Source organism: Amia ocellicauda, chromosome 15 (assembly GCF_036373705.1).
Source record: "Amia ocellicauda isolate fAmiCal2 chromosome 15, fAmiCal2.hap1, whole genome shotgun sequence".
Classification (NCBI taxonomy): Eukaryota; Metazoa; Chordata; class Actinopteri; order Amiiformes; family Amiidae; genus Amia; species Amia ocellicauda.
In genome coordinates, this window is record NC_089864.1 from 26,990,328 (window position 1) to 27,015,609 (window position 25,282).

Here is a 25,282-nt window from a genome sequence, read left to right on the forward strand (position 1 = left end):
GTCTTTTTTTAACTGCTGAATTAAATTAGTGTGAGGAAACAATAAAAACCACATCAGAAACTGTAATGGAAACGTATTTATATATAATTTAGTGCTAGCTCTCCTTGAAAAAGTAGGAACTGTCCTTGAGGGGAGGGTCACTTCAGTTTTGTCATTGCTCTGCACATCACTCAGTTATTTTGTTAAATGATATGCTTCATTGCACCTCTGTATATTTTGTTCTTGGTATATTGATGTTGAACACAAAGCTTTATACAGCTCTGCTAATAAAAGGGACTGACCATAATACTGCGTGCAAGTGTGAGGTGGAACCAACAGATCTAGAAACACAAGCAAAATACTATGATCAAGCATTTGTCCATATGAATGTTACATAAAATAAACCTTTATTTCCTCTCACAAGTACGTGTGTTATAATTGATGAAATCTGAACCCAGGCACTTCTCTTCTACAGTACTGCTTCTTAGCTGTCTATAGTCGGCCTTCCCTGGAATAGGAATTTAAGTTGAATTTGCTATTGAGCACCTCATAGTTCACTGCAACCCACAAGAGCGATAAGATTATGTGAAAGCAAATCCCAAACCATGACTTGCTTTATGCTCCAGATTAGCACGCAGGTATTTTTCAGTTTGTAAAAGTTTAAAGGTACAAATCCAGCTAAACACACTTTGGGTAAGAATAGCAGGAATGGAATGATTTCTATCAATTTAACCAGAGCTTTTAAAAAAAAATGAAAAGAAAAACACATTTTGCACTGGAGGTAAAGTTGGTTGAAGATTGAAATCATAACATTATGAGTGCCAGATGTCAGAACAATTACTATTAATCACTGACCTGATTTCCTCAACAAACCTGTTCAATCATGAGAGGTTTATGTGTGAAAATCTGTCTAGTAAATGATGGAATATCACTATGGGTGGTTTGTAACCATGATCTTTAAAATAAAAACAAGTAATAGCAGTAAGCAAGTCTAAAATGACTTTTAAAACCAGTTTAGTATTCTGATAATATTGCATTGCAGGCAGCACTGAACTAGGATGAGAACAAAAATATATATACAGTGAGGGAAAAAAGTATTTGATCCCCTGCTGATTTTGTACGTTTGCCCACTGACACAGAAATGATCAGTCTATAATTTTAATGGTAGGTGTATTTTAACAGTGAGAGACAGAATAACAACACAAAATCCAGAAAAACACATTTCAAAAAAAGTTATACATTGATTTGCATGTTAATGAGGGAAATAAGTATTTGACCCCTTCGACTTAGTACTTGGTGGCAAAACCCTTTTTGGCAATCACAGAGGTCAGACGTTTCTTGTAGTTGGCCACCAGGTTTGCACACATCTCGGGAGGGATTTTGTCCCACTCCTCTTTGCAGATCCTCTCCAAGTCATTAAGGTTTTGAGGCTGACGTTTGGCAACTCAAACCTTCAGCTCCCTCCACACATTTTCTATGGGATTAAGGTCTGGAGACTGGCTAGGCCACTCCAGGACCTTAATGTGCTTCTTCTTGAGCCACTCCTTTGTTGCCTTGGCTGTGTGTTTTGGGTCATTTTCATGCTGGAATACCCATCCATGACCCATTTTCAATGCCCTGGCTGAGGGAAGGAGGTTCTCACCCAAGATTTGACGGTACATGGCCCCGTCCATCGTCCCTTTGATGCGGTGCAGTTGTCCTGTCCCCTTAGCAGAAAAACACCCCCAAAGCATAATGTTTCCACCTCCATGTTTGACAGTGGGGATGGTGTTCTTGGTGTCATTCCTCCTCCTCCAAACACGGCGAGAGCTTGATTTTTGGTCTCATCTGACCATTTCACCCAGTTCTCCTCTGAATCATTCAGATGTTGGCAAACTTCAGACGGGCCTGTACATGTGCTTTCTTGAGCAGGGGGACCTTGCAGGCGCTGCAGGATTTCAGTCCTTCACGGCGTAGTGTGTTACCAATTGTTTTCTCGGTGACTATGGTCCCAGCTGCCTTGAGATCATTAACAAGATCCTCCTGTGTAGTTCTGGGCTGATTCCTCACCGTTCTCATGATCATTGAAACTCCATGAGGTGAAATCTTGCATGGAGCCCCAGACCGAGGGAGACTGACAGTTATTTTGTGTTTCTTCCATTTGCAAATAATCGCACTAACTGTTGTCACCTTCTCACCAAGCTGCTTGGCGATGGTCTTGTAGCCCATTCCAGCCTTGTGTAGGTCTACAATCTTGTCCCTGACATCCTTGGACAGCTCTTTGGTCTTGGCCATGGTGGAGAGTTTGGAATCTGATTGATTGATTGCTTCTGTGGACAGGTGTCTTTTATACAGGTAACGAGCTGAGATTAGGAGCACTCCCTTTAAGAGAGTGCTCCTAATCTCAGCTTGTTACCTGTATAAAAGACACCTGGGAGCCAGAAATCTTGCTGATTGATAGGGGATCAAATACTTATTTCCCTCATTAACATGCAAATCAATGTATAACTTTTTTGAAATGCGTTTATCTGGATTTTTTTGTTGTTATTCTGTCTCTCACTGTTAAAATACACCTACCATTAAAATCATTTCTTTGTCAGTGGGCAAACGTACAAAATCAGCAGGGGATCAAATACTTTTTTCCCTCACTGTATACACATACATACACACACGATTTATCATTAAATAATAAAAAAAAAAAAACTAAATGTAACATTTTCTCATGTATTTATTGAAATATTAGTTTATTCATCCCTCGGAACTCAAAAACAAATAAAACAGCCTTAGACAGTTTACGTACTGAAACTTCACCTTTTGAACAAGTAGACTGAAAGAACTGAATGGAACAGAGATATTTGTATGTTCCTTTGTTTTAGGAATAAACTTCCCTCCATGAAAAATAAACATGTTTTTAAAGGAATCAACAAGACACATTATTTTTTATATATATATATATATATATATATATATATATTTTTTTTTTTTAAACCCACATATACAAACAGTACGGTATATGAAATAAGACAGCAAACTTTCCATCTCATACTGTATTAAATAAAATACTAGGCCTAACAACTACATGGTAGAGGATTTTCTTTTAAGACTTGGTTTGTTGTACACTGAAGCAAAGCAGAACATAAAGAACTGTGTACAGTAAGAATAAATCATATATTGTCAGAGCTAGAAAAGATGCAACTGTCTTCAAGTACTTCACAGCGGAGTGTGTGATAACTTGAAGAAGATTAAAGAGACCTTTTTAAAAAGAGAAATTCCGATTTGTTTTCCTCTCAGCTTTTTGCTGTCACAAAGATCACGTATGATCAACCTATTTTATAAATGGACTTCTAAATAGCCATTTGGCTTATATGCTGGTAAGCATTTTACATTTCATTTTAAATTCAGATACAATGAGCATTTTCATTTTTTTCCCTCTAAACTAAGAGGTTCCCAGTCAGGATGAGAAGTAGAAGAAGCAGCTGTTGGACAAGCACTACACCGAGGGAAGTCTAGATTCACAACATTATTTTTAACGTTCTTGTTCTCAACTGCCACACCACTTCCTCCAGGTCAAATTCTCAGAAACAGGGAGATGGCTCCCCCTTCTGGGCTCAGAACAACATTGCAATTTAAAGTAGTCCAGTCCCAAATAACTTTAATGCATTTTTGTTTGCTTCTTTGTTTTCTTCCTTTCCCATTTCAAATATCCGCTTTATTTCCCCTTGGAACAGAAAACACATACACCACTAAACAACACACAAAAAAAGTTCTCAATTTTTTGGTAGCACAAACATTTTACAATACAGACACAGAATGGAATTTTAAATAGGTTTCTACACATTTCACATGTTCCATTGCATTCAATTTTAAACATCAGCCTGCTCCGCCAGGCAACAGTACAGGGAGCCCATTAATCCAGGAACTTCCTGTTGGGGTTGGCACCAAAGAGGGCCACTCGGATCTCAGGCATCATCTGCGAGACGGGGAATATGAAAATGGAAAAGAAGGGCATTAGAAGAGCTTGTCAGAGGCATTAGAAACTATAGCTGCTTATTGCTTTAATGTTTCTTGTGTAAACAGTCTGCTAATAAATAAATAAACTGAGCAAGATCTGTCGCAACTCAAAATAGAAATGATATGCCTGTATAATTCAGAATCAAGAGCTCTTGCGATTCCCACTGCAAACAGATTAAACTGTTTATAGGCTCAATGAGTTCTTTTACAGTACTGTAAGTTCAAAGAGTAACACAAACCAAGGAGTGGAAATTCCACTATTAAAAGGGCATTTAAATACTGCAGATCAAGACAGAAATACCTGCTGTGCCATGAGGTCCAGTCGGCTCTCCAAGGTGTTGGAAACTTTAATCTTTCGGTCTGAATTGTAGAGCTCTATACCTCCAGAGCTGGGGAGAAATACCAGTGCAAAAAAAATGACCCCACACATATTGTCTGTTCATGTTTCACATTCAAATAGATCAGTACAGGTGTCCCACTGTGGTCCCCAATCTCACTAGGGCTATAGGTCACCCTAAACCCCACTCTTAAACAATCGGAACATATGCTAGTTATTGATTTACAGAGCTGGAGAGCTGAAGAGAATCCAGGCGTTGGCCATTTAGAGCAAAACATCTCACCTGCTTCAGTGATTTTAATGGAATCATTCACTATGAACAAGATCAATAGGGATTTCGAGTCAAATTAACAGGACTACAGTGGGTGTCCTTGGGGAAAGACAGCAGCTACCTTGACGCCTGACTGGTTAGATCTCTGAAGTTAAGCAAGGCTGGTCGGTGGGAGAAACCCAAAGCCCCAGTGTTGTGACGGGGTATTGGTCAATTTAGCTACTTCCTTTATTTTTATTTTCAGTAACTGGTAGTACATGATAGAACAAATGATCACATGAATGAAGCCATCCTGGCACCCAATGCTCACTGTACTGTTATGTATTATAATTGAATTGTGTTCACCCACTGTACTTAGCGGTAGGGTTTTACAAGTTGTGTGGAAATAGTCCTTACATTTCTGCCGGCAGGAAGTTGTCCTGGTCAATGCGCACGTCAATGTCTTTCTTAACCGCAGCCTTGTAGATGGGAATATTCTTCTGTATAGCAGCCTGCACGAAAGCCAGCAGAAAAAGAGCTTAAGTCCAGATGACCTTATTGGAGCCGGTCGGTCAAGTCTGTAATTCACCTCAAGTCTGCAGCGCCAACATCACACACATTTCTGGAGTCAAAAACAGTTGACATTTTAATGATAATCATCAGCTTAAACTTTAGTGTACGTCTTTATACAACACTTATTAAGCTAATCCCCATATGAAGGTTTGTAGCATATCGATAAACTACTGAAATCACTGGTTCTAAGTTTTGCCTTCTTAAATATTTGTGTAGTTATTTAGCCTGTTTGTCAAAAGAAAGACGGTAGATGTTCTGGAGTGAAGCTTATCTTACTGACTCACAATAACCATCTGACCACATTCTGGCACAATACACATTTTCCTTATGTGTGCCAGTGTGTCACTGGATGGAAGATTTTTTATAATGTACGTAAATGAGATCCGGACTGTAACAAGTGCTTTTCTCCCCCACAAAGTATATAAAGGTCACATTTTAGATTTCCCTCAAGTTTTTTTGTAATCTGATCACATTTTCTGAAAACAACTGGTTTAAAGGTGTCTTTCGTGCATTTAACTTAGGTGAATTCAACTATACATTGTACCTATACTTATAATTTCATATTCATTCAGACCATGTGTTATGACCTACTTCCACAGATTAAAAGAATGTTAAAGCACAAGCTCAAAACAGCACAACTGTACCTTCACCAAGGGGACGTCCTGTTTACGGCAGCAGATAGTCACTTTAGTCTCCAAGAGCTGATAAAAGCCCTGTTGTGAACAAAACAGAAAATGAGCCAAACAAACATTAACCAAATCGGTAACAGCTCCCTTAAAGTCCTTCTAGTTTTCACTGCAATTCCAACTTAAATGCGCTTAACGTCTTTCATGTAATTATCAAGTCCTGTGTGTTTGAGACACTTTGAGTACATTTAAAAAGTAGAAAGATAGGGCAGAGAAGAAAGCAAATAAACAACCTGGAGAAGGGGAGTGTAAAAAATGATAAAATAAGGGTGTTATGAATCAAATATAAAAAACACTAAGGTTATGGAACATTATACAATATTTGTACCCTTTCATTGGATTAATTCGATCTGTATTTGCAAGAGCAGCTAAATTGAGCTCTAGCAAGTTCCCATGTAAGTAAAACTGCATACTTATAGGCGGCATCTATAAAATAGACTATTGTTGTGTTGTGTGGATTTCTCCACACCAACTTTGATTCAGTGGTCTTCAGCGTTACTAGATGATGATAGAATCAGGGAAGACATGTACTTTACCTGCATCACCAGTCCCTCCATTAAACTCTGGTACCTGGCTGGGTCCTTGGCAATCTTCCCCAACCTCTGTCTGGCCTCATTCAACAGATCCTGGACAGCAAAAAGGCAGATCAGCAATGAGAGCCTGTTCAGCATCTGATGGCATTAATCAGTCATCCACCACTGACTATTATACTTTAATGAAACCTCTAATAAAGACAAGTCGTTGTTGTTTAAATTTCACTGTTTTATCAAGTTCAAAAAACACAAAAAAAACTATTCACTAAACGTCAGCAAGACTAATCCCTATTTTATCAGCTTTTACAGACATAATAGCAAAGAACCCTGCATTGTAATGCTGAAACCATGAACAGATTAATGTTTATTCATATTATTTTTAGAAATTCTGAAGGTACAAACTGAAATCAAGTCGTCTCGGGCCCTTAGGACTTTCAGCCTGGCTTGGTTCATCAGGTTGGACATCTGACTGTTGGTATGAAAGCATTAAACCAGAGTCAGATATTTCCACTTACAGACAAGTCATTAAATATGACAGAAAACTGACTCGGCCAGTACATTTTAAGTTAAAACAAGAGTAGAGCACAGGCGACTGAGCAGAATGCAATTTTATTCAAAACATGTTAGAAAATGAATTGTGAAACAAGAGAGAAAGCAGAACAAAAGTAACTCACATTTTCTTCTGCTGCTCAATCTGCTTCTCCTTTTTCTCATAATACTCCATGATCTTCAGCCTCTGAGTCTGAACGAGACGACCTTTCTCGATGTTGAACTCTTCCTCGGCCTGGGTAACACGGAGGAATTACAACCACTGGATATTTTCATAACTAAAGTTTCAATTAAATGCACTAAACAATTAAAATGTTGAAAATTCAATGGGTAACATCTACTGGACTTTTAGATCATATGATTCTTTAGCACTGAATTTACAAATGCACTTTACCATGAAGTCACTAGGACAGTGACAGTGTGGCATTTCTGACCAATATTTATACCCATGAAGGACCTTACCTTGGCATCAATCTCTTCAGCCTTCTCATTGGCCTCCTGCTCAATGAAGGCCATCATGTGTTTGATCTGACCAGGAGAAGAACAGCATGGTTACCATTACCTCCAAATAGAATAAAACATATTTTTAAGTCTTTGCCTAAATTGCTAAGTGGGGGTTTAACTAAAGATTCATCATCATTGTGCTGCAGTAAAGGCTCACACACACACACAGGCAACTGAATGTCTTTTTCAGGAGGCTTCATCTTATTTGATGAAGCACTATGGCGCTCATAGCACTGAGGCGTGGAATATGGCTCACTGTTGTGTATTGGAGGTGTTGCAGACCTGCGAGAATCTAAAATGGGACGCTGCAAAAGTATGGAGGCAAGTTACATTTCATTGGTCACAACATAAAATCCACAGTACAAACTGCCAATTTAATATGGCAGACCTTTCATTTTTACAGACATGTGCCTTATGTAAATATGAGTTGTGCTTGTGAGGTATGGACACCTTACACTAGTAGTATATGGATCCAACAAAATGCCAACACTGTTTTCCCAGAGTGCATGCTCTGATAGAACATTTGCTGATAATCAAGTTATTCTGAAATAAAATGGCATTCCCATTAGTCAACAATATGACAGTTTGTCAGCTACAGGCCAAACTATACAGATGAGGTGCAAAAGAGAAAGAACTTGTTGCAAGATACAGAATTATAAGCGGTGATGATGGCCTAGTGATTTAAGCAAGCCATCATCAATTGCCGATAGTTTAAATAAGTTAGATCTTGAATTTTTTTCATCAGACAATTGCTATTACAGAAGACTATACAAAAAATGCTTTATGCAGGGCCTAGAAAAGGTTAGTACTTCACCAGCTCACAGAGTGCCTACAGAAAATCTATACCCCATTTCAAAGTTTTCACCTTTTGTTGCCTTATAGCCCAACATTAAAAAGCAGCAAAAATCTGTAACAAACGTATAAAAAATAAAAACTGAATTGTTTGGTTAAGTGTCCACAAACTTTGTAATAGCAATCCTAACTTAGCTCAGGTGCAACCAATTGCCTGGCGCAAAAATCACACACCAAGTTAAGTGGTCTCCTCTAGTGTTAAATTGCAGTGATTCACAGGATTTCAGGAAAATTCAGCAGTTTCAAAGCAAAGTCTCAACCTTGAGCACCAAGGAGCTTTCAAAAGAACTTCAAAGTTGCAAAGTTGTTGAAACACACAGATTAGGGGACGGGTATAAAAGAATATCAAAGGCCTTGAATATCCCTTGGAGCATGGCCAAGATGATTAAGAAGTGGAAAGTGTATGTCACCACCAAGACCCTGCCTAGATCAGGCCATCCCTAAACTGGATGAGCAAACAAGAAGACCGATCAGAGAGGCTACCAAGAGGCCAAGGGCAAATCTGCAAGAGCTACAGGCTTTTATAGCCAAGACTGGTCTGCATGTCTACAACAATGTACCAAGCACTCCACTAACAGCTTTGTGGTCTAACAAAACTAAAATTGAACTTCTTGGCTAAAACAATGTGTATTTTTGGCACAAATCCAACACAGCACATCACCCAAACAACCCGACTGTGAAGCATGGTTGTGGCATCATGTTATGGGGAGGTTTCAAATTGGCAGGGACTGGGGCACTTGAATGGAGAAAAAAAAAAAAAATGAATGGAGCAAGTACAGAAAAGTCCTTGAGGAAAACCTGCTGCCCTCTACTAGAAAGCTGAAACTGGGACAGAAGCTCACCTTTCAGCCAGAACTACACTGGAGTGGTGAAGGAAGAAAAGGTAAATGTTCTTGATCCAATTGTACATTTGTGGTATGAATTGAAGATTGCTGTCCATCATCTCTCCCCAAGTAACATGACAGAGGTAGGTGTATTATCAGTAATTCACTAATAGATCTACATTCAGATATATATTAACCAACTACATAAATTAATCTAAAATTGCACCTTATACTGTTGACTGTGTATAGTCTGATTTTAAAGTGACAGCTAAGGACACTGCTGGAAGGCCTCCACATCTTACTACTTGCCGTATCGCTATCATCCACGCTCTCCACCTGTCTTTATCTCTTGGAAAGCCCTCATGCCCGCCTCTGTTCGAACATCCAGGTACACAACACCAGCTGCTCTGCATTAAACTTCGTCCTCAAGTCTCCTCTGCGTCACTGCTTTGTGTATGTTTGCACTACCGTGACCTGTAAGCCAGAAGTTTAGCTGGACCAGTTAGTATAACCTAGCAGTACAACAAGACCTGCAAATTAAACTAATTGCCTTATTAGAACAATTGTGAACTTAAATTGTGATTTGAAGGGAGTGGGGAAAAACTGCTGGACTGCAGCCCTCCAGGACCAGGATTAGTGACTCCTGGTATGGAGTATTTCACATATACAGTCTTCTGCAAAGTGACTGACAAAGGGTCAACTTCATGTTTGCAAAGACAACAGAAAACAGGATATTCTCTCAACCATAACTAAATACAGGACTTCTATCAAATGCATGTAAAATACTATTCCATAAAAAAGGCTCAGGGATTGATTAGTCTATACTATCACAAGTACAATTTATGTCTTACTAATCGGTAAATTGGGAGAGGTCTTTCTCCAAACTGACATACAAGGAGTCGAGTTGTACATAGTGTATTATTAGATAACATTTTCACAGTCTTTCAACTGCTTTTCATTGCATTAAGATGGATAAAAGCTTAATTTGACAACAGACAAGAAGTTCTCAGTTCCTGTTTGCTAGATCAAAACTTGCTGCCACAAAACGGGAAACAGGAGAATAGCCCTTGCCTTGCCACTAAATAACTTCTATTGGATACTAATAACCAGTTTGGGGTTTTGGATTTCAATCAATCAGCCATTTAGCAGTGCAGCTTGAGTTGGGTATCATTTTGGTTTCAGATGACTGTCAGATTTAAGCATTCTCTGCTTAGTTCTGGAGATCTAAATCAAAGCTGGGCTGATGGAAAAAAAATCCAGTTTAAGCAACAGGGTTACAAATATAAAATAATATGCACATTGACTGAAACACACTCAGCTGGCTCACCATCATCTTTAAATGACTGCTATGTTTTAAACACATTTTGTCTCCTACAGACAAAAGGCACATATAATCAAATTAAAACTCATACGAATGCTGGATCGTTATTATTAGGAAATAAACGATTCCACAATCGTTTGGTAAACATTTTGAGGAACAAGTCGTCCTTCTCGGTTTCTGTATCCGAATAATCAAAAACAGTGCAAAGCTTAGTAGTTTAAGAAAGAGAAAAACACATACAGACATTTAATTTTGTAAATGTAGAAAACTGAAAAACTAGTGAATATACATTAGTTAATGACGAGCATTTTAAGTTGTTTTCTTTATCAATGCAAGAAAACATGATCAGGTTGATAGTGACTCATAGTGGATGTATTATTTCTACACGTATGAAATATAATTAATAAATGATAATAGATGCGTATAACATGAAAAAAAAACGATAATAAACGGTTAACGTGATGTGATTATAATATAAAAATAACCAACATCGGTTGGAATGGAGGAACAGAATGTTTCCAGCTGGAAAATTAAAACATGCTAATCTTCACAAAAGACAGTTCTGATAATCAAATTAATAAACGTAAACAGACGATTGTGCCATACCTGCTTCTGTACATCTGCATCGCTTAACGCCATGTTTGCGGTTAAAAGAGGGTTTTAGATGCAATTACTGAAGATACAAACGTAACTTATATTTTTTTTCAAAAGGTAAAATATTCCTTTGTGGTTTTCTAACAGATTTGATTAATTTTATGTTTATTTGCTATACTAGTTATGAATGACAGCCGAGCCTCTTCTCCTCTGCCGCAGTCACGAAAAAAATGTCCCGGACTGATCAGCTGATCCTCCCGCACTGAGCCGTCCTGTCATGTGAATGTGAAAGGCTTCCGGTCTGAATATACACAACATATATTATAATCATTATTGTTATTTATTTTATGTTTTTGTTTGTATTATTTATTACACTTTAATATAAACCTAAATATTTAATTCATTCGGAAAATAAGTTTAAGTTTAATAGTAAAATGTAAATGTTGCGTTCACGACATGCAGATTTCCGGTTGCGTGCGTGTAGCGCAGATTTCCGAAGTTTTGCGCAGATCTGCAGAATTCCATCGATTTCATTGGTGGAGCAGCGCTGATCCACACAGAACGGTGGACATCTGCGCTAAACGAATGCGACCCTGTGCAAGTTCTACACTTGCAGGAACGCAGACGGAAGAAAACGTCACAAGGTCACGCAGACTTTGGTCGCGTTCTTGTAGCGTAGATTTCCGCAGTTACGCGCAGATCTGCAGACTCCCCTCGATCCCATTGGTGGAGCAGCGCAGATACGCGCAGAACTGCAGACATCTGCGCCGCACGAACACGACCAACATTCCGCACAGCCTCGCCGCTTCTCAAAGCGGTGCTGCGCTGGAGCAGACCCGTCCTCACAGCAATAACCTGACCACGCTGCATCTGCGCAGACGGTGACGCCAGGCGCAGACTTCTGTCAGCAAACGTAGCCGCAAAAAGTGTCACGAATGCTGTCATTACGTTCATTAATAAGATAAATATGACTGTATTATGCATCATTATTATTCATAATAAATATTATATGTTTATAATTTATATAATAATAAGCAATTAGCCTAACTACACTCACATTTTCATTTTTGGTGCATTTATTATTTTTACATTTTCTATTTGCTTTTTAGTTCCTTTATTTAAAAATAAACTATTTAACAATAGTTTGGTTTTAAGCCATATAGGCTACATAAAACGTTTTTTTAGCTTAGGAAACGACTTTGGTTTGTGAAAGCCTGCACATCATAATGACGTATGTTGTGTAGACTTATCCATGGACGCATGGGGGCGGCATGACCTGCTTTTATTTTGATTTAATGGGGATTTTTGTATTATTATTATTATTATTATTATTATTATTATTATTATTATTATTATTATTATTATTATTATTGTCCTATTTTTATATATATATAGGTCAATAATAATAATAATAATAATAATAATAAGTATTATTATTATTATTATTATTTGAATCGGGGTGGAGTTTTTGAACAATGTGTTATTTTACAAAACTATTATAAATAATATAACACAAGCTACACTTAATTAAGCCGTTATATAAAATTGTACAATGTGTCTTTGACCCGGTCATTTGTGGTGTGCTAATGCTGTAACTCGCCCATACTAGGGCGCCTATATGTGGAAAACGCAAGGTGACCCTTTCGGTGCCGCTGGCTTTGAATTAGTCCATTTCGTTGTAAAGTTTTAATATTTTGCTGGAGCCCAACTGTGCGGGCGTTGACCTTTGACACGTAAGATCAGCCGTTGGCAATTCACTGTTTGGAATTAAATATAATACTGTTACATGCTGTTAGTATCAGGAGAAAGCGTCTGTGTACACTGGGCGCCCTTTGACCCCCATAAGCGGTGCTGTGTGTGTTGTGTTTGTGCCCGCATGATGGCTGCCCCGGCTCTAAATTAGGAACTACTTGGGAGAGCCGGCAGACAGGAGACAGACCCTCTGACCGACACTGCACACACACAGCGCCGTGCAAAGGGTAAGCGCCACGGCCGCCGGGGGGGGGGGATTTCAGCGCGGTTTTAGGCTGCAATTGTCGCTGCTTTTGCGGGGAGCCGGGAGCGTGGGTGCTCGGTGCGTGCTTTCATTTGGAAGTAGTTTTATTCTCCCCTCGCAGTTCACTCGCCAGCCGGTCTCTGACCTCCACAGTCGAGGGGGTAACCAAAGGTAGGTGTGGTGGCGAAGCAAAATGCCAAATCCGAGGTGTCTGCCCCAGCCCAACTCGGTGGCTATGGTCCGTGGCGAGCATGCAAATGGTTACGGAGCTCCGACATTGAGCACTGCGGCTTGCAAAACTTATCTGGGAGACGAGGAGGTCTGTGTATTATTGTGTGAAAGCGCGCGGTTTTGGGGCTGCGCAGAATTGGAAACGCCTGTCTGCAGCGCAATGTGGTGCGTCCGTGTCTTCCTGTACTACTTTGAAGTTGAGCTTGAAATGGATCGCAGTGCAGTTTGTGAATATGCTGTCTGCATCTGGACAATTGTTCTCAAATTATGAATTCATAATAACACTTATTATCAACACTATTCTTGTTAAAAATCTTTCATTTTCTTCTTTGCAAATTAAGCTCCCCAATAACGTGTTTAATTCCTTCTATATTGTTCATGAACTTCTCTTATCCAGTATTTCGCAAATCGTTAACAGTGCATTTGAACAAGGCTGTCTAAGGAAGTATACTGAAAACTTCAATACATTTGTGGTGGGGATGATATCGCTCTTCACATGCATAGGGCTATCAGAAAGTATATTGAAACGCATTGGAGGTGAAAATAAGCTGTTCATCTTCCCTTCTCTGTTAGTGCAACCATTGATACAGCATAGCTCCTCTTTGGGACTGCAGAAATGCAATTTTGGCAATTGAACCGCTTGGCATCTAATGTGCCAGTCTGCTGTTCCCAGTGTGGCACATAAGCAGCTTCACAGCAGCAGTGTCTTGCAATGCTTTGTGTATAATTATTTCAGTTTTGCTAAACTGCATTGAACATTAAAAAAAAAAAATCAGTTCACACTCTTTACTCTGGACATTGTATTTCAAGATGTACACAGCAATATGATTTTTCTTATGATAGGTTGTTGCCTGTTTTCTGTCTTGCTTGTATGTTGCTACTATTTGAAATGGCTCATGTTTATATGATAAAGTAAGAAGCACTTGCACAGTCATGGGAACAGCAGTACTCTTTTGGATAGTCTTTTGACTTTCTGTTTGCAGCTATCCAGTAATAAACAGCACCTTATTTTAATACCTGTGACTCTGCCTGACATTTTCTCTCTCCATCCAATATATGGCTATTATTAATTTAATTTATTGTGTAACAATTATTGTATTCAATATATAAACCTTGATAACACAGTCCCACTAGAATCTTGTATAAGCCAGGATTTGTGTGCCATTCTGTTGCTTATGGGGGTCTCCATAGTCTATCAAATGTAATATAATCAACTCAGAAAGGTTGCCTTCACCTTTAGTCATCCTTGGGATGATAAATGGCAAGTGGAGGCACTGGAATCATTACACAATAATACAATTTTGACACAACTGGTTATAATCTACCTGTGCACAGCAGATGGTGCACTAACAGTGGTTGCAGTACAATGTGTATGGATGATTAAAATGTGATGCCTATGCACAAAAGTGCAATACACCAGAAAGCGAGGGTCAAATGCATTTAAATATCACAAACAACTTCCTCCTATTGAAATTGTGACTTTATTGCAAAGTCAACAACGTTCACTGCTGAAACTAAGAACATATGCAAATATGTGACTTATTACTTTTTTTTTTTCATACAACAAATGTTAATAAATTCATTAGTCAAAAAAAAGATAGTAGAATTATATTATCATCATCAATTTGGCTTTTGCACTGACCCCAAGTCTGAAGCTGAGACTACATTGCCCAGCTTTGGCTTTTTCTGAGTGCACACAGCAAGGCTAGGAATCAAACGCATGAGCTCCAAGATCTAAGACTTCTCCTGTACAAGCTTGGGCTTGTGCATCAGACAGACTCATGAAGATGGCCATGCAGAATCCTTGGTATTTGTAGTGATGTTGGAAAAAGCTCTTTTCTTTTTTTTTTTTTGAAGGTGCTGATTTGAATGTAGTAGAGTTTTATATGTATCCAATGCCTGAAACAAGTTAGCACTGCTTGTAATCTTGTGAAATGCAATACACACCCTGACCATGTGACTCGCAAGCATATTTAAAGATAGATTATGAAGAGTTCTGTTGTCAAGGCTGTTAAATACCATCTCTTGTTTCAGGAGACACTGAGCAACCTGGTTTTGGCCGTACAGACCTCTGGTAGGCTTCTCTTCAATGGCTGCTGCTGCCTCCTCTGCTACTGTGCCAGAAGGTTTTCATTATGAAACTAAATATGTCATCCTCAACTACCTGGGCCTCATCTCACTCGACAGGCCACAAGGCCAGCAGGCGGGCACAGCAGAAGGTAAAGCCTGCGAGACAAGAGAATCGTAAAAGTATAATGCATCACAGATCGAAACATAATTGAATTGTCATTGTAATTGTCATCCTTTTAATTTATATAATGGAAAATATTGTAATACTTCCCTGGTCTTGTTCTACTTTTCTGCTATGAATTCCACACCGCAGAAAAAAATAACATTGTCCATTTTGCTAAATAAATAATAATAAATAATAAATAATAACCTTGTTTCACATATATAGTGTAAAATCTTTTAAATACAAATGTGTGGGTATCGCTTATTATCAATCTCTGAGTTTCCAGCCAAAACTGTCTAACAACTGAAGTTGTCAATTTGTGGTCAGTTCATTTCAAGGTTAAATCAAACCAAATATCCCATACTTGTAGAAACCACATGAATTAAATATGTGATGATGCAAGAATAAACAAAACCTTACTGTACTGCTGATCTCTTTGGAGAAAAGTGAACTATAATTACATTTAGTAATGAAACCGTTTACCAGTGTACCTGCAATTATAATAATGCATGAATGCAGTTTGTTTTGATGTTATCAGTTCTGCAGGGAAGCTTCAATGTTTTTGTAAATTACAAACTGAGAGGTTGTTGATTATCCTAGATGCTGACTGTTTTCAATATCAGAAACTGCCCAACATTAGAGCCTATGGGAAATCATTGGTTCCCACAAAAATGTTGATAATAGAAAGTTTTCTTTATTTGTCTTGGTAACAAACGGCGTCCGCTGTGTATGCATTTTCACACATGTTCTGCAGTCATGTTGCATGGGACCACCGTCAACAGTTTGTTTTCAGTAGAGTTCAGCTTTGTTCCATAAAATAACCTGAAATGTTTGCAGTTCAGACTGAAAAATATTTTTTACATTACTCTGCATTACTCTGATTTTTTGTTTTTGTAGCTCTATTAGGAACTGAAATATGCCGTATAATTGAAAACATGTTGACTGTTCAAGGTTTAATTTTCACAGACTGGTTTTAACATTCAGTACCTAATTGACGAGAGAACACAAGATAAACAGTCTTAATTCTTTCATGCAGAAATTTTAATTCACAGAGGAAAAAATATATAATTACCTTCCTTTTATAATGGTGGGGGAAAAGGTCTGGTATTAAACAAAGGTTAAACACATAGTTTGGGTAACAGTGACAGTTATCAGAATCCAGGAGGAATATGATTTGATTTCAGAAATTGTGATGCTTTATTATATTTATCTGTCGATTTTCAGTTTGTGATGGGTTACAAGGCTGAATATGCTTTCTGACTTCATCAACTTTGACGGGCATGCAGAATAGGTATTTGGCTGTTCAAAAGCTAATTAGTTTTACCATGCCTCTTGAAAACTTTGACGGGCCCCCCTGCCTACATCTATCTAGATTCTTGCAGGGGTGGGTGGTTGCTTCAAGACTGAGTGTTTGTGAAACCTGATGTGGTCATTCGGTACGTCAAGGCTTGTTTGTTCTATATCTAGGGTAAATTGACACAAGGCAATTGTTATGACAAAGTATTTCCTTTTAATATTATTCAATTGCCTTTCCCCCACTTGTACAACCACAAATATAACCGCAAATAACAGTACAAAGAAGTAATAGAAAACGGTAGTTCTTTCTCCCCAGGGTTTAGCTTCATGTAATTGTTATTGGTAATGCCAGGTTTGTGAATTCTAAGCCAGTCATTTCTGTATTGAAGCAGAGCCAATGTCAAACAGTTTCTTATTCCAAATAAAAGAAAATCACAGTGGAAGAGGGCTTAACAGTGCCTAGGTGTATAATAAAAAAAAAGGGTTTTGTCACAAGCTGTTTATTGAATTGCTTGAAACAACTGCACATTTGAAAGGGTAAATATAGTCCTATTATAGAAAACTAAGAAAGATACTGCTATCTGAAGTCTGAAGCTGGCTAATTTCATGTTGTGCCTTAGAAAATCCCTGTCCCACTTGTTTTGCTCATATCTTTGAAAATAGATTTTTTTTTTTATGTCATCTGTGGATGCAAGGAAAGCACTTGCAGGCAATAATAACCCTTTACGCAGTGTAATAAAACAAATCAAGATCATTTGATAAGGTTTTACATCCTTGAGCCTGTTAGAAGCCCTTGGTTACCTCTCAGTGCTGCTCTAAAAGCTACTCTTGATAGATTGAATTGCATTCCGTCACATAGTTTTTACATTTCCCCTAACTGCCTTTTTGTGATTTGAAATTAAACTAAAGCCCCCAGTGCATAAAGATCTAAATTACTACACAACTAGAAGCCAATAACCAATGTTTTTTTTCTTCAGCCATACAAGGAAGGTTAATTTACCGTTATAGTTATGAAAAGGAGCCACAGATGGATATTTTGCTATTGTTCCACAGACAAAGAGCTAGTGTATTATTGGTTCATAGAATATGAACAATCCATTACACATTTTGTCTGGCTCATTTTTTTGTCAGTCCAAGATGTTTATTTTGGTGTCGGGCATTTTGTTTTGGCATTTTAGTATTTATATGTATTTTGAATTTAGAACAGTTTCCATATGTAATACAACATCATGTGTTTTATGTAATTTAGACCCATTGCACATAATTTAAATTATGATGAAGCCATTGTGATCAATAATGAGTTAATGCAGAAAGCAGTCGCATAAGACAAGGAGGGGAGCATGGTACAGAAACAAAAATGTGATACGGACAAGCCACGCAGAGTAAGATTGCATGTCACAACTCACTACATAAATGTGCTCAAGCTTTTACTGGTTGAGCCACTCCATAGTCTCAGTACATTATTTCTGTATCACATTAAGATGCGTTTAATTCTGGTTATGGTTACAAAACCATTTTTTATATGAAGGCATGCTCCCTTTGATAAAATGTTTGCTTGTTTGATTTTTACAGGGATATGTTAAAATAAATTCAGTTTGTAACTCTTAATCAAGCTGGGTGATTCTCCAGCTGTGTACTTACCATGGCAAAGTAAGTTTGTTTCCTCTTTAGTGGAGTTCAAGTACTACACCAACCTAAACCAAGACAACAAGCCAACAAAATTTTGGGTTGGTTGGCAGTTTATGAAAAAAATCTTTTATATATTAGAAGCAGAGAGCTAGTGAATAAAATATGATGGCTTTCAGGGAATTAAGTGCTTCCCAGACTTGACTTTGTGACTATATTTAAAAAATAATAATAATTAATTAAAAAAAAAAAAAAAAAAAAAAGCCTTTTTATATAGGCTATATTCTTCAAAGCAACACAAATGGAACATCCCATTTTGCCGGGAGGAAAGGAAATGTCTGATCCCCAATTTCCACATGACCCGTTATGCTTTCTGACAGGCTGTCATGGGCAATCACTGTACAGTTACTCACACATGAGCAGACCAGCCATTGAACAAAACTACTCCTAAAGAGCCAGATTACCGATCGCATTAATGTTGAAAAACAGCAAATCATAGTCTGTGGCAAGCCGTCATGTTTGGACAACAGAAGGATCAAGCAATTCAGCTTTTTGCGGCAGACTGGTCCGATGGCATTCACTCCTACCTTAACGTTCCTAAAAATCATATTCTTTGCACTATGTAGACATGAAGGCACAGTGTTAATGAGCACAGCCATGACGAGATGTGACATTGCATCTTATCCAATCTGTATCGTCTTCTTGCGAAACTTGGTTGCCTGCCTCGGCTTGTCTTCTCTTTGTCCAGGCCTCAACCTCTGCCTGTCAGAGAGAGACTTGATGTTCATGTTACCACAGAATCAACTGAACTATCTCCATTACATCTGAGAAATTAATTGAAAAAAGATTTTGCTGCATAAAGATTAAATTGTCTTTTAAAATCTGTTAAGTTTATAGACTAATCTTAATATTTTAAGAATAAGAAGGAGTGGAAGTTTTATACTGGGATTGATTCAAGGTAATGAGGTTAAATTAATGGTTAAAACTGTCTTCAACATATATATACATTTCTAAAATCTTCTGTTTATAGTGGATGCACAATATTTCGGTAATTTGATTCTGTGGATTTGGCCGCTTCCCTTTCACTGCCTTTCTGTTCTCCATGAGTGCGTTTATAATTCTCCATCATTAATATTTTACTGCTTTAACCTCTGCATGCATCTGCGCATGCAATTCCTAGAACAAGGGATTGAATCTCATTCCAGACTGCCATGTCATAAACCTGAGCCGGATATTGTATGCACCTCCCTTAGGTTTGATTACATTTTGTTGTTGTTTGTGTAATTCACACAGAGTTATAATGTCAGGAAGCTGTGGGCTGTGGTCCTCAATTTATTTCAAGTGTTAGCCTAAATGGAGCAGACAATCTAGCTCTGGCAATATAGAGGTGAAGGCTCGTCCATAATGCTTTACCTTTTTTGTGGCGCTATAGACGCATGTAAATTAACCTAGTGCTAATTAAAATATCAGTTTTAATATCCCATTGATGCAGTCTGTCTGTATTTTTAATCCTGAGTATACGACTACCAAAACCCATGTATGCAAGGATGGCTTTCTTATCTTCAAAAGAAAATGTCCTGGCCATTATTGCTGAAGAATGTTGCCTTTCTGTGCATTAAAAAAAAAAAAAAAAAGTATTTTATGAATTATCCTAAAAGAGAAAGTAAAGGGTAAAAGATGGAATCCTGCTGAGTTATAGGACCAAACTCTTTAAATAAACTGTAGCGTGACTGTAAGGGGAAATTCCAGATAGGGGGAGGAAGTGTTGTGACACATTTGTAGTTTAAAATTAACTAAAACCAGTCTTTCTGAAAGTTCTGTCTGGGGAGGCAATTGATGACTGGCTTCACACTACAGTACTGTCTAGATTTACTATTTTTTGTTTTCTATGGATACCCTTGATTTCAATGCCCTTGTCAAAAGTGAATCTCATTCAACATGGCTTATTATTCAACTAGTTATGTTGTGCTTCTTATTGAATAAAAGAGAACTTATAGAAGAGTTATAATGAGATTTATTTTTCATTTAATAGAAGACATTTTGCACTGGAGGAAAATAATTTAGAAATCTTCCTATGAGAGGGATTAAGGACTCCAATGTATAAGTGGTTTGTCTGTGTGAAATTATATTGCAGTTTAATTATAGGGAGGCTGTACTTCCATCATGTTTCAGTCATGTTTTTTTTGTAAATTCCCCACTAATGGCAGTTATCTTAGTATCTTGCCTTGTTTAACATAGAGAGTAGCAATATTTAGGTGAGCAATTGTATATTCTTCTTTCACATGCTAGGAATTTTAAGGAACTGGCTTTGTTTTCTTTGGGATAGAAATGATACAAGAGGAATAAAATTTAAACTTTTTGACTCAAAATTTGTTAGAACTTTATTTCGCTAGGAATAACTGATTGACAAAATTGGGCAATGAGTGAAATTACCTTTATGTAAGAATGAAGATTATTTCCCCCCTTTTTTATCCTACCCTCTCTTCAGAAGCTGAGTTAATATATACTAGGAAATGTCTGGTTTGGAAAGGAAACCACAGCAGCCATTGTTTCAATTACTCTTGTATTTCATATTAACTCAAGTGGCCAAGTCATAATTCCTTTGTTCCTTGTTGTCTCTTGTAGACAGACCCAACTGAATGCTTCCTTCAGAACTTTCAAACCACTATTGTGCTTCTAAATGTGCTATTCTATGGATAATGAGGTCAACTAGGTGTTTGGAAGGCATGAGTGAGTTGTGGTTGGCCTGCCTGAACCCTGGTCTGTTTTCTGCTCAGGAGCTCAGCAGCCTGGGGAGAGGGAGATAGCGGCAAAAGTGAAGGAGGAGATCGAGGACGAACTTAGGCTGCTGGAGGAAGAGATCTCTGCGTGTGAGTCTGAGAGACACCGAGAGGTCACCGCCAACACACGCTTGTCCTTTCTGTCCTCAGCACAGGGGAATTTTACAGCAGTTTCACAAGGGGAGGGTGGGTTTGGATACGATCCTAAAGCAGTTTGTACAGATTAGGATGACTGTTAAACAGCATTCTGTTTGTTTTTGTATATATTCATAAAAACAAATGGGGGGCTAATAAGATTTGTATGATCTTATCCAAATATCTGACTAATAGTCTAAACCACTTTATTACATTATTTGATACGTTTTCATCACATTCAGGGCCTGAGGGTAAAATTTTGAATAAATGCACACAAACATGTATTCTCTCCGATGCTTTGTAAAAAGATCTGTGTTCTTTCTGCCACTGAATTATCCTACCTGCCATGATACACTCCACCCATTTGAGTCAACTGAAAAAGTAATATCTCTTTCTTGTCCGTCTTTCTGTCTGAAGCCTTCACCAGTACTGGCTTTGACTGCCACACATCTCCAGTGTTCAGCCCTGCCAACCCTGAAAGCTCCATAGAAGACTGCCTGGCACATCTTGGGGACAAGGTGGCTCAGGATCTAGAAATGCACCTCCATACAGCTTTGCAGGCCCTCCTCAGTGCGTGAGTACTCTGTGCTCTCACATTCCCTCTTCTACTTTTTTCCCTTCTCCTTTTCTGAGATAATTGTCGTGCCTTGGCCAGGAATGTTTGTGCCCATCAGGTGAAATAATGTGTTTCAGTGTGGTTCTAAAGGCTTTTGGTCTGACCTTCAATTTATGTAAATGTTCCTTTTATAGCACATTCTGGCTGCAGGTAGAAACATTATCGCTACATTAATTTGGTGCAGACGGAGGGTAATGGAAAACTCTATGTGGTTATAAAAAACTCATTTTTTTTGTACTCAATTATTTAGAGGTATCTTTCACTGACAATTCTTAAGATTACCCAATTATGTTAGCAGTCAAGTATTACAAAGCTATAAATAATTATGTAAGAGTAGAAAACTTGAAAAGCCCACAACTGTACATTGAAAACACTCCATAACAAATCTAAGACTGCCATCAATACAACAATAACAATTGAGATAAATAGTCATTACTCATTGCATTGTGCTTCTAATTTAATAGCTGTTTGTTTTTGCAACTGAGCTGTAAATTAACTTAAGATTTAAGAGTAGCTTAACTTTTAGTAGTCTCCAAACTCTCACGCCACAGCCGTTTTCTCTTTGGGTGTTTTCTGCTCTTTATGGGAAACCAAGATAAATAGTGGATGACCTTGAAACATTAAGAAACCAAATCATTATCTAAGCCTCTCCAACATGGTAATATCAATGTTACAGAGTACTCTGAACTGCCTAAAGACACAATGTCTTGGTGAAAGCATAATTCAAAACTGATCAAACTAGAGAAACAAGTGATTGTTTCAAATGATTGGATCAAAAGTGGTCCGCCAGTACTGTCAATTATAGAAGAAGAATCTTAGAATAGTGGATCTTTTCTGAATTCCATTAAATAAGGAATGTGTTGTTATTTGGTGACAGACACAGAACATTTTCAGATAAAATCTCATTTATGAATTGGTAAGATAGCGATCACTTTGAAAGTACTGTATTTTTCCATTGACCCTGGCAGTCAAAATCTAGAAGACTCAGAATTGAGTACACAAAAATGATAAAACCCAAACAGACAAATGTATGACCCCAAAAATTGTACAACCTGAAATATAATCCTACTTCTCCACAGATACTGTATTTTTAAAATGTTACACTCAGTGTGAAGGAAATATAAAAACTTGTTAAACTTTCTTTCTTTCATAGATTTCTGTAAAAACATGGCCATAAAAATAATTGCATTTACAGAATTGGTAACTGACAATTATCGTGTTAAATTAGGAAATAATTATTCGGCTTTAATCCAAAATGTGTTCACAGTCATTCTACTGCCGTTTTATTTTGAATATCAAAGCCTGCGATAGAATATAATGGGAGGTTTTCCAGATCCAGACTACACACTCATGGGTTGAATATCCTTACTACCATCAGAAAGTTATGAGCTGGTTGTATAAAACATGGTTTATTTTTTTAATTGATCTGGGTTGTAGTAATTAGTCAGTTTTTCAGAAACGTTTTTACAATATGTTTATTGTGACATCTGTGCTCTGCACCTCTTCTTCTATTGCTTTGTATGTATTTATTAATTTTGCAACCTCATGTGTTTGATGGACTCTCACTTTCAAACCACTGAATCAGATCCACCAGTCCTTTGTCATGTGTTGCAATCAGGTTGAAATATTAATCTTTGCACATTGTTAAGCAATTTCTGGGGGTCCTTTAACAGTCCAGTGTTTGGTGAAATTTGCATTTCCTTTTCCACAATGCCTGCATAAAAAGGGATGTATCTGAAATAATATTCAGTAGCAGAATACCAATACCCCACTGTGTCATGCATGGCTCAGGTGGCAACTGTATGTGTACAGTCCAGCCTTCTTCATGGATTACTTCTGTCAGGAGGTTTTTAAAACAATTTTTTGCTTGGGCAATGATTAAACATTTTTAACAGTTGCAACCAGCTTGTTGGCTTTCAGGAAATTAATTGCCCAGATGTTGCTTGCAAGGGCTATTATATTAGCAACTTTTTAAAACTTGCCAAATGTCAAAACTCGGCATGTATGCTCCATCGTTTTTCAGGATGTGTTGTCATAGCTTCCTGGATAGCAAAAAGATTGAAATTACCGCATTTGTCTTCCCCATGGCACGTAATACGATTGAATCGATCTGGAAGAGTGGTGTGAATATTACTTCTACAATATAACAACACATAAAGACGCATAAAGCCATGATTTTAGAAATGGTGCTACTTACCCTTTAATGTGCTTGATGCAAGTGTTTTTTTCTGATAACTTAATTTAATCGCAAACGAAATTAAATATCACCAGGTGAGGATTTTTTTGTTTGTATTGCTTTGTTTTGTTATGTAATGCTGTAGTTGGACATTCATCTAGCAGTCATAGTTTTCAGTGTTTTAAATGAATAGAGGAACAAAAATAGCTGAGCATTTTGTGCATAATTCTAAATGTAATATTTAAGTTTGTCCTCTCTATAGAATCATGTCCTAATATATAATGGAAATCAGTCTTTTCTAATCTAAGAAGCTGAAGCAGTTTCTGTTACTATTAAACTTAAGAAATAAAATAAATACTGAAAATGCATTCACTTCCAGAAAAACAGTAAATGTATACTTATACAGGTGTCCTCTGAAAGATTGATCAGAAATATAGGTAAACTAAATGTATTATTGAGCAGGAAGATAACCACTGGACCTGTTTTTCTGTGGGAGATGGGGAATGTATATATTATATAGGTATCAGCTTGAGGTTGATCATTGTGACCTCGGCCAGGACAAAAACCCTTGAAAGCTGTTTACCTTGTAACTTTGTGTGTTACTTCCTTGTAAAACAGATGGTTTTATTTTGGAATTTGTCATAGTACTGCCTGTGTGTTCTTAATGTTCTGATTGAAAGTTTGCATAGTTCAACTAATGAAAAGGGAATGCACTCCTTTTACTGGATTCCCAAATCTGATTCTGTGAAATATAGCATATAGCCTAGTATATGGCACCTGTTTACAATATGTAATTCTCCTGTTGTTGATCTTTGTCTTGCTTTTGTTTTACAGGCCCTTGGATTATCAGCGGTACAAAGAAGCAGTTCAGGAAGTTTCATCTCATTCTCATGGTTGGAACAAGGTATCCTTACATTAAATGTTTATATCAGGCATGGTTACAGCTTTAGCAGTGATTTTTAATTAAGCGTCTCTGGTGTACACAGCTGAATCAAGTTTATTATCGTTAAAAATGGGACAGTTTTCTTGACATTGCCCACAATTGAACATTAAATTACAAGCACCTTGTGTGTTTGTACGACAGGCTTGCCATTAATGTCTCGAGTTCTGCTGGTGTCCCTCAATTGGTATATTATTGTATCTTGCAATTTATTTTAGATTCTATGTATCCTATTGCTTTATTTATATACTAGTTATTTAT

General features: G+C 37.6%; 2 protein-coding genes across 4 annotated transcripts in view; one reads left to right on the forward strand and one right to left on the reverse strand.

Annotated features, from left to right (window-relative positions):
- Positions 1-2,668: 2,668 nt before the first annotated feature.
- On the reverse strand, positions 2,669-11,255 carry atp6v1e1a (ATPase H+ transporting V1 subunit E1a). The gene is made up of 9 exons (XM_066724562.1): positions 11,005-11,255; positions 7,360-7,425; positions 7,023-7,132; positions 6,751-6,817; positions 6,352-6,441; positions 5,774-5,842; positions 4,974-5,068; positions 4,271-4,358; positions 2,669-3,928 (listed from the first exon to the last, which is right to left on the reverse strand). Exons 1-9 carry the CDS (start codon positions 11,035-11,037, stop codon positions 3,866-3,868), a joined length of 681 nt encoding a protein of 226 aa, XP_066580659.1. The 5' UTR covers positions 11,038-11,255; the 3' UTR covers positions 2,669-3,865.
- Positions 11,256-12,605: 1,350 nt separating this feature from the next.
- Positions 12,606-25,282, forward strand: part of bcl2l13 (BCL2 like 13) — a 35,090-nt gene continuing 22,413 nt past the window's right edge. The window contains exons 1-5 of one of the 3 annotated variants that reach the window (XM_066724565.1): positions 12,606-12,725; positions 15,254-15,438; positions 21,152-21,244; positions 21,707-21,863; positions 24,916-24,985. In XM_066724565.1, coding sequence (XP_066580662.1) covers positions 15,309-15,438; positions 21,152-21,244; positions 21,707-21,863; positions 24,916-24,985 — 450 coding nt within the window. In that variant the 5' untranslated portion in view covers positions 12,606-12,725; positions 15,254-15,308. Of the gene's footprint in view, positions 12,726-12,766; positions 12,972-13,021; positions 13,160-15,253; positions 15,439-21,151; positions 21,245-21,706; positions 21,864-24,915; positions 24,986-25,282 lie in introns of those variants that run through there. The other 2 variants (XM_066724563.1, XM_066724564.1) reach the window with 2 other exon arrangements.

What these genes read in the sequence shown, in the direction of transcription:
- atp6v1e1a (XM_066724562.1), bottom strand. Translation starts at nt 11,037, where the DNA reads ATGGCGTTAAGCGATGCAGATGTACAGAAGCAG. An exon ending in CTGAAGAGATTGATGCCAAG is followed by an intron (nt 7,133 to 7,359) that starts GTAAGGTCCTTC and finishes CGTGTTACCCAG; the next exon opens with GCCGAGGAAGAGTTCAACAT. An exon ending in TGGACCTCATGGCACAGCAG is followed by an intron (nt 3,929 to 4,270) that starts GTATTTCTGTCT and finishes CCCGTCTCGCAG; the next exon opens with ATGATGCCTGAGATCCGAGT.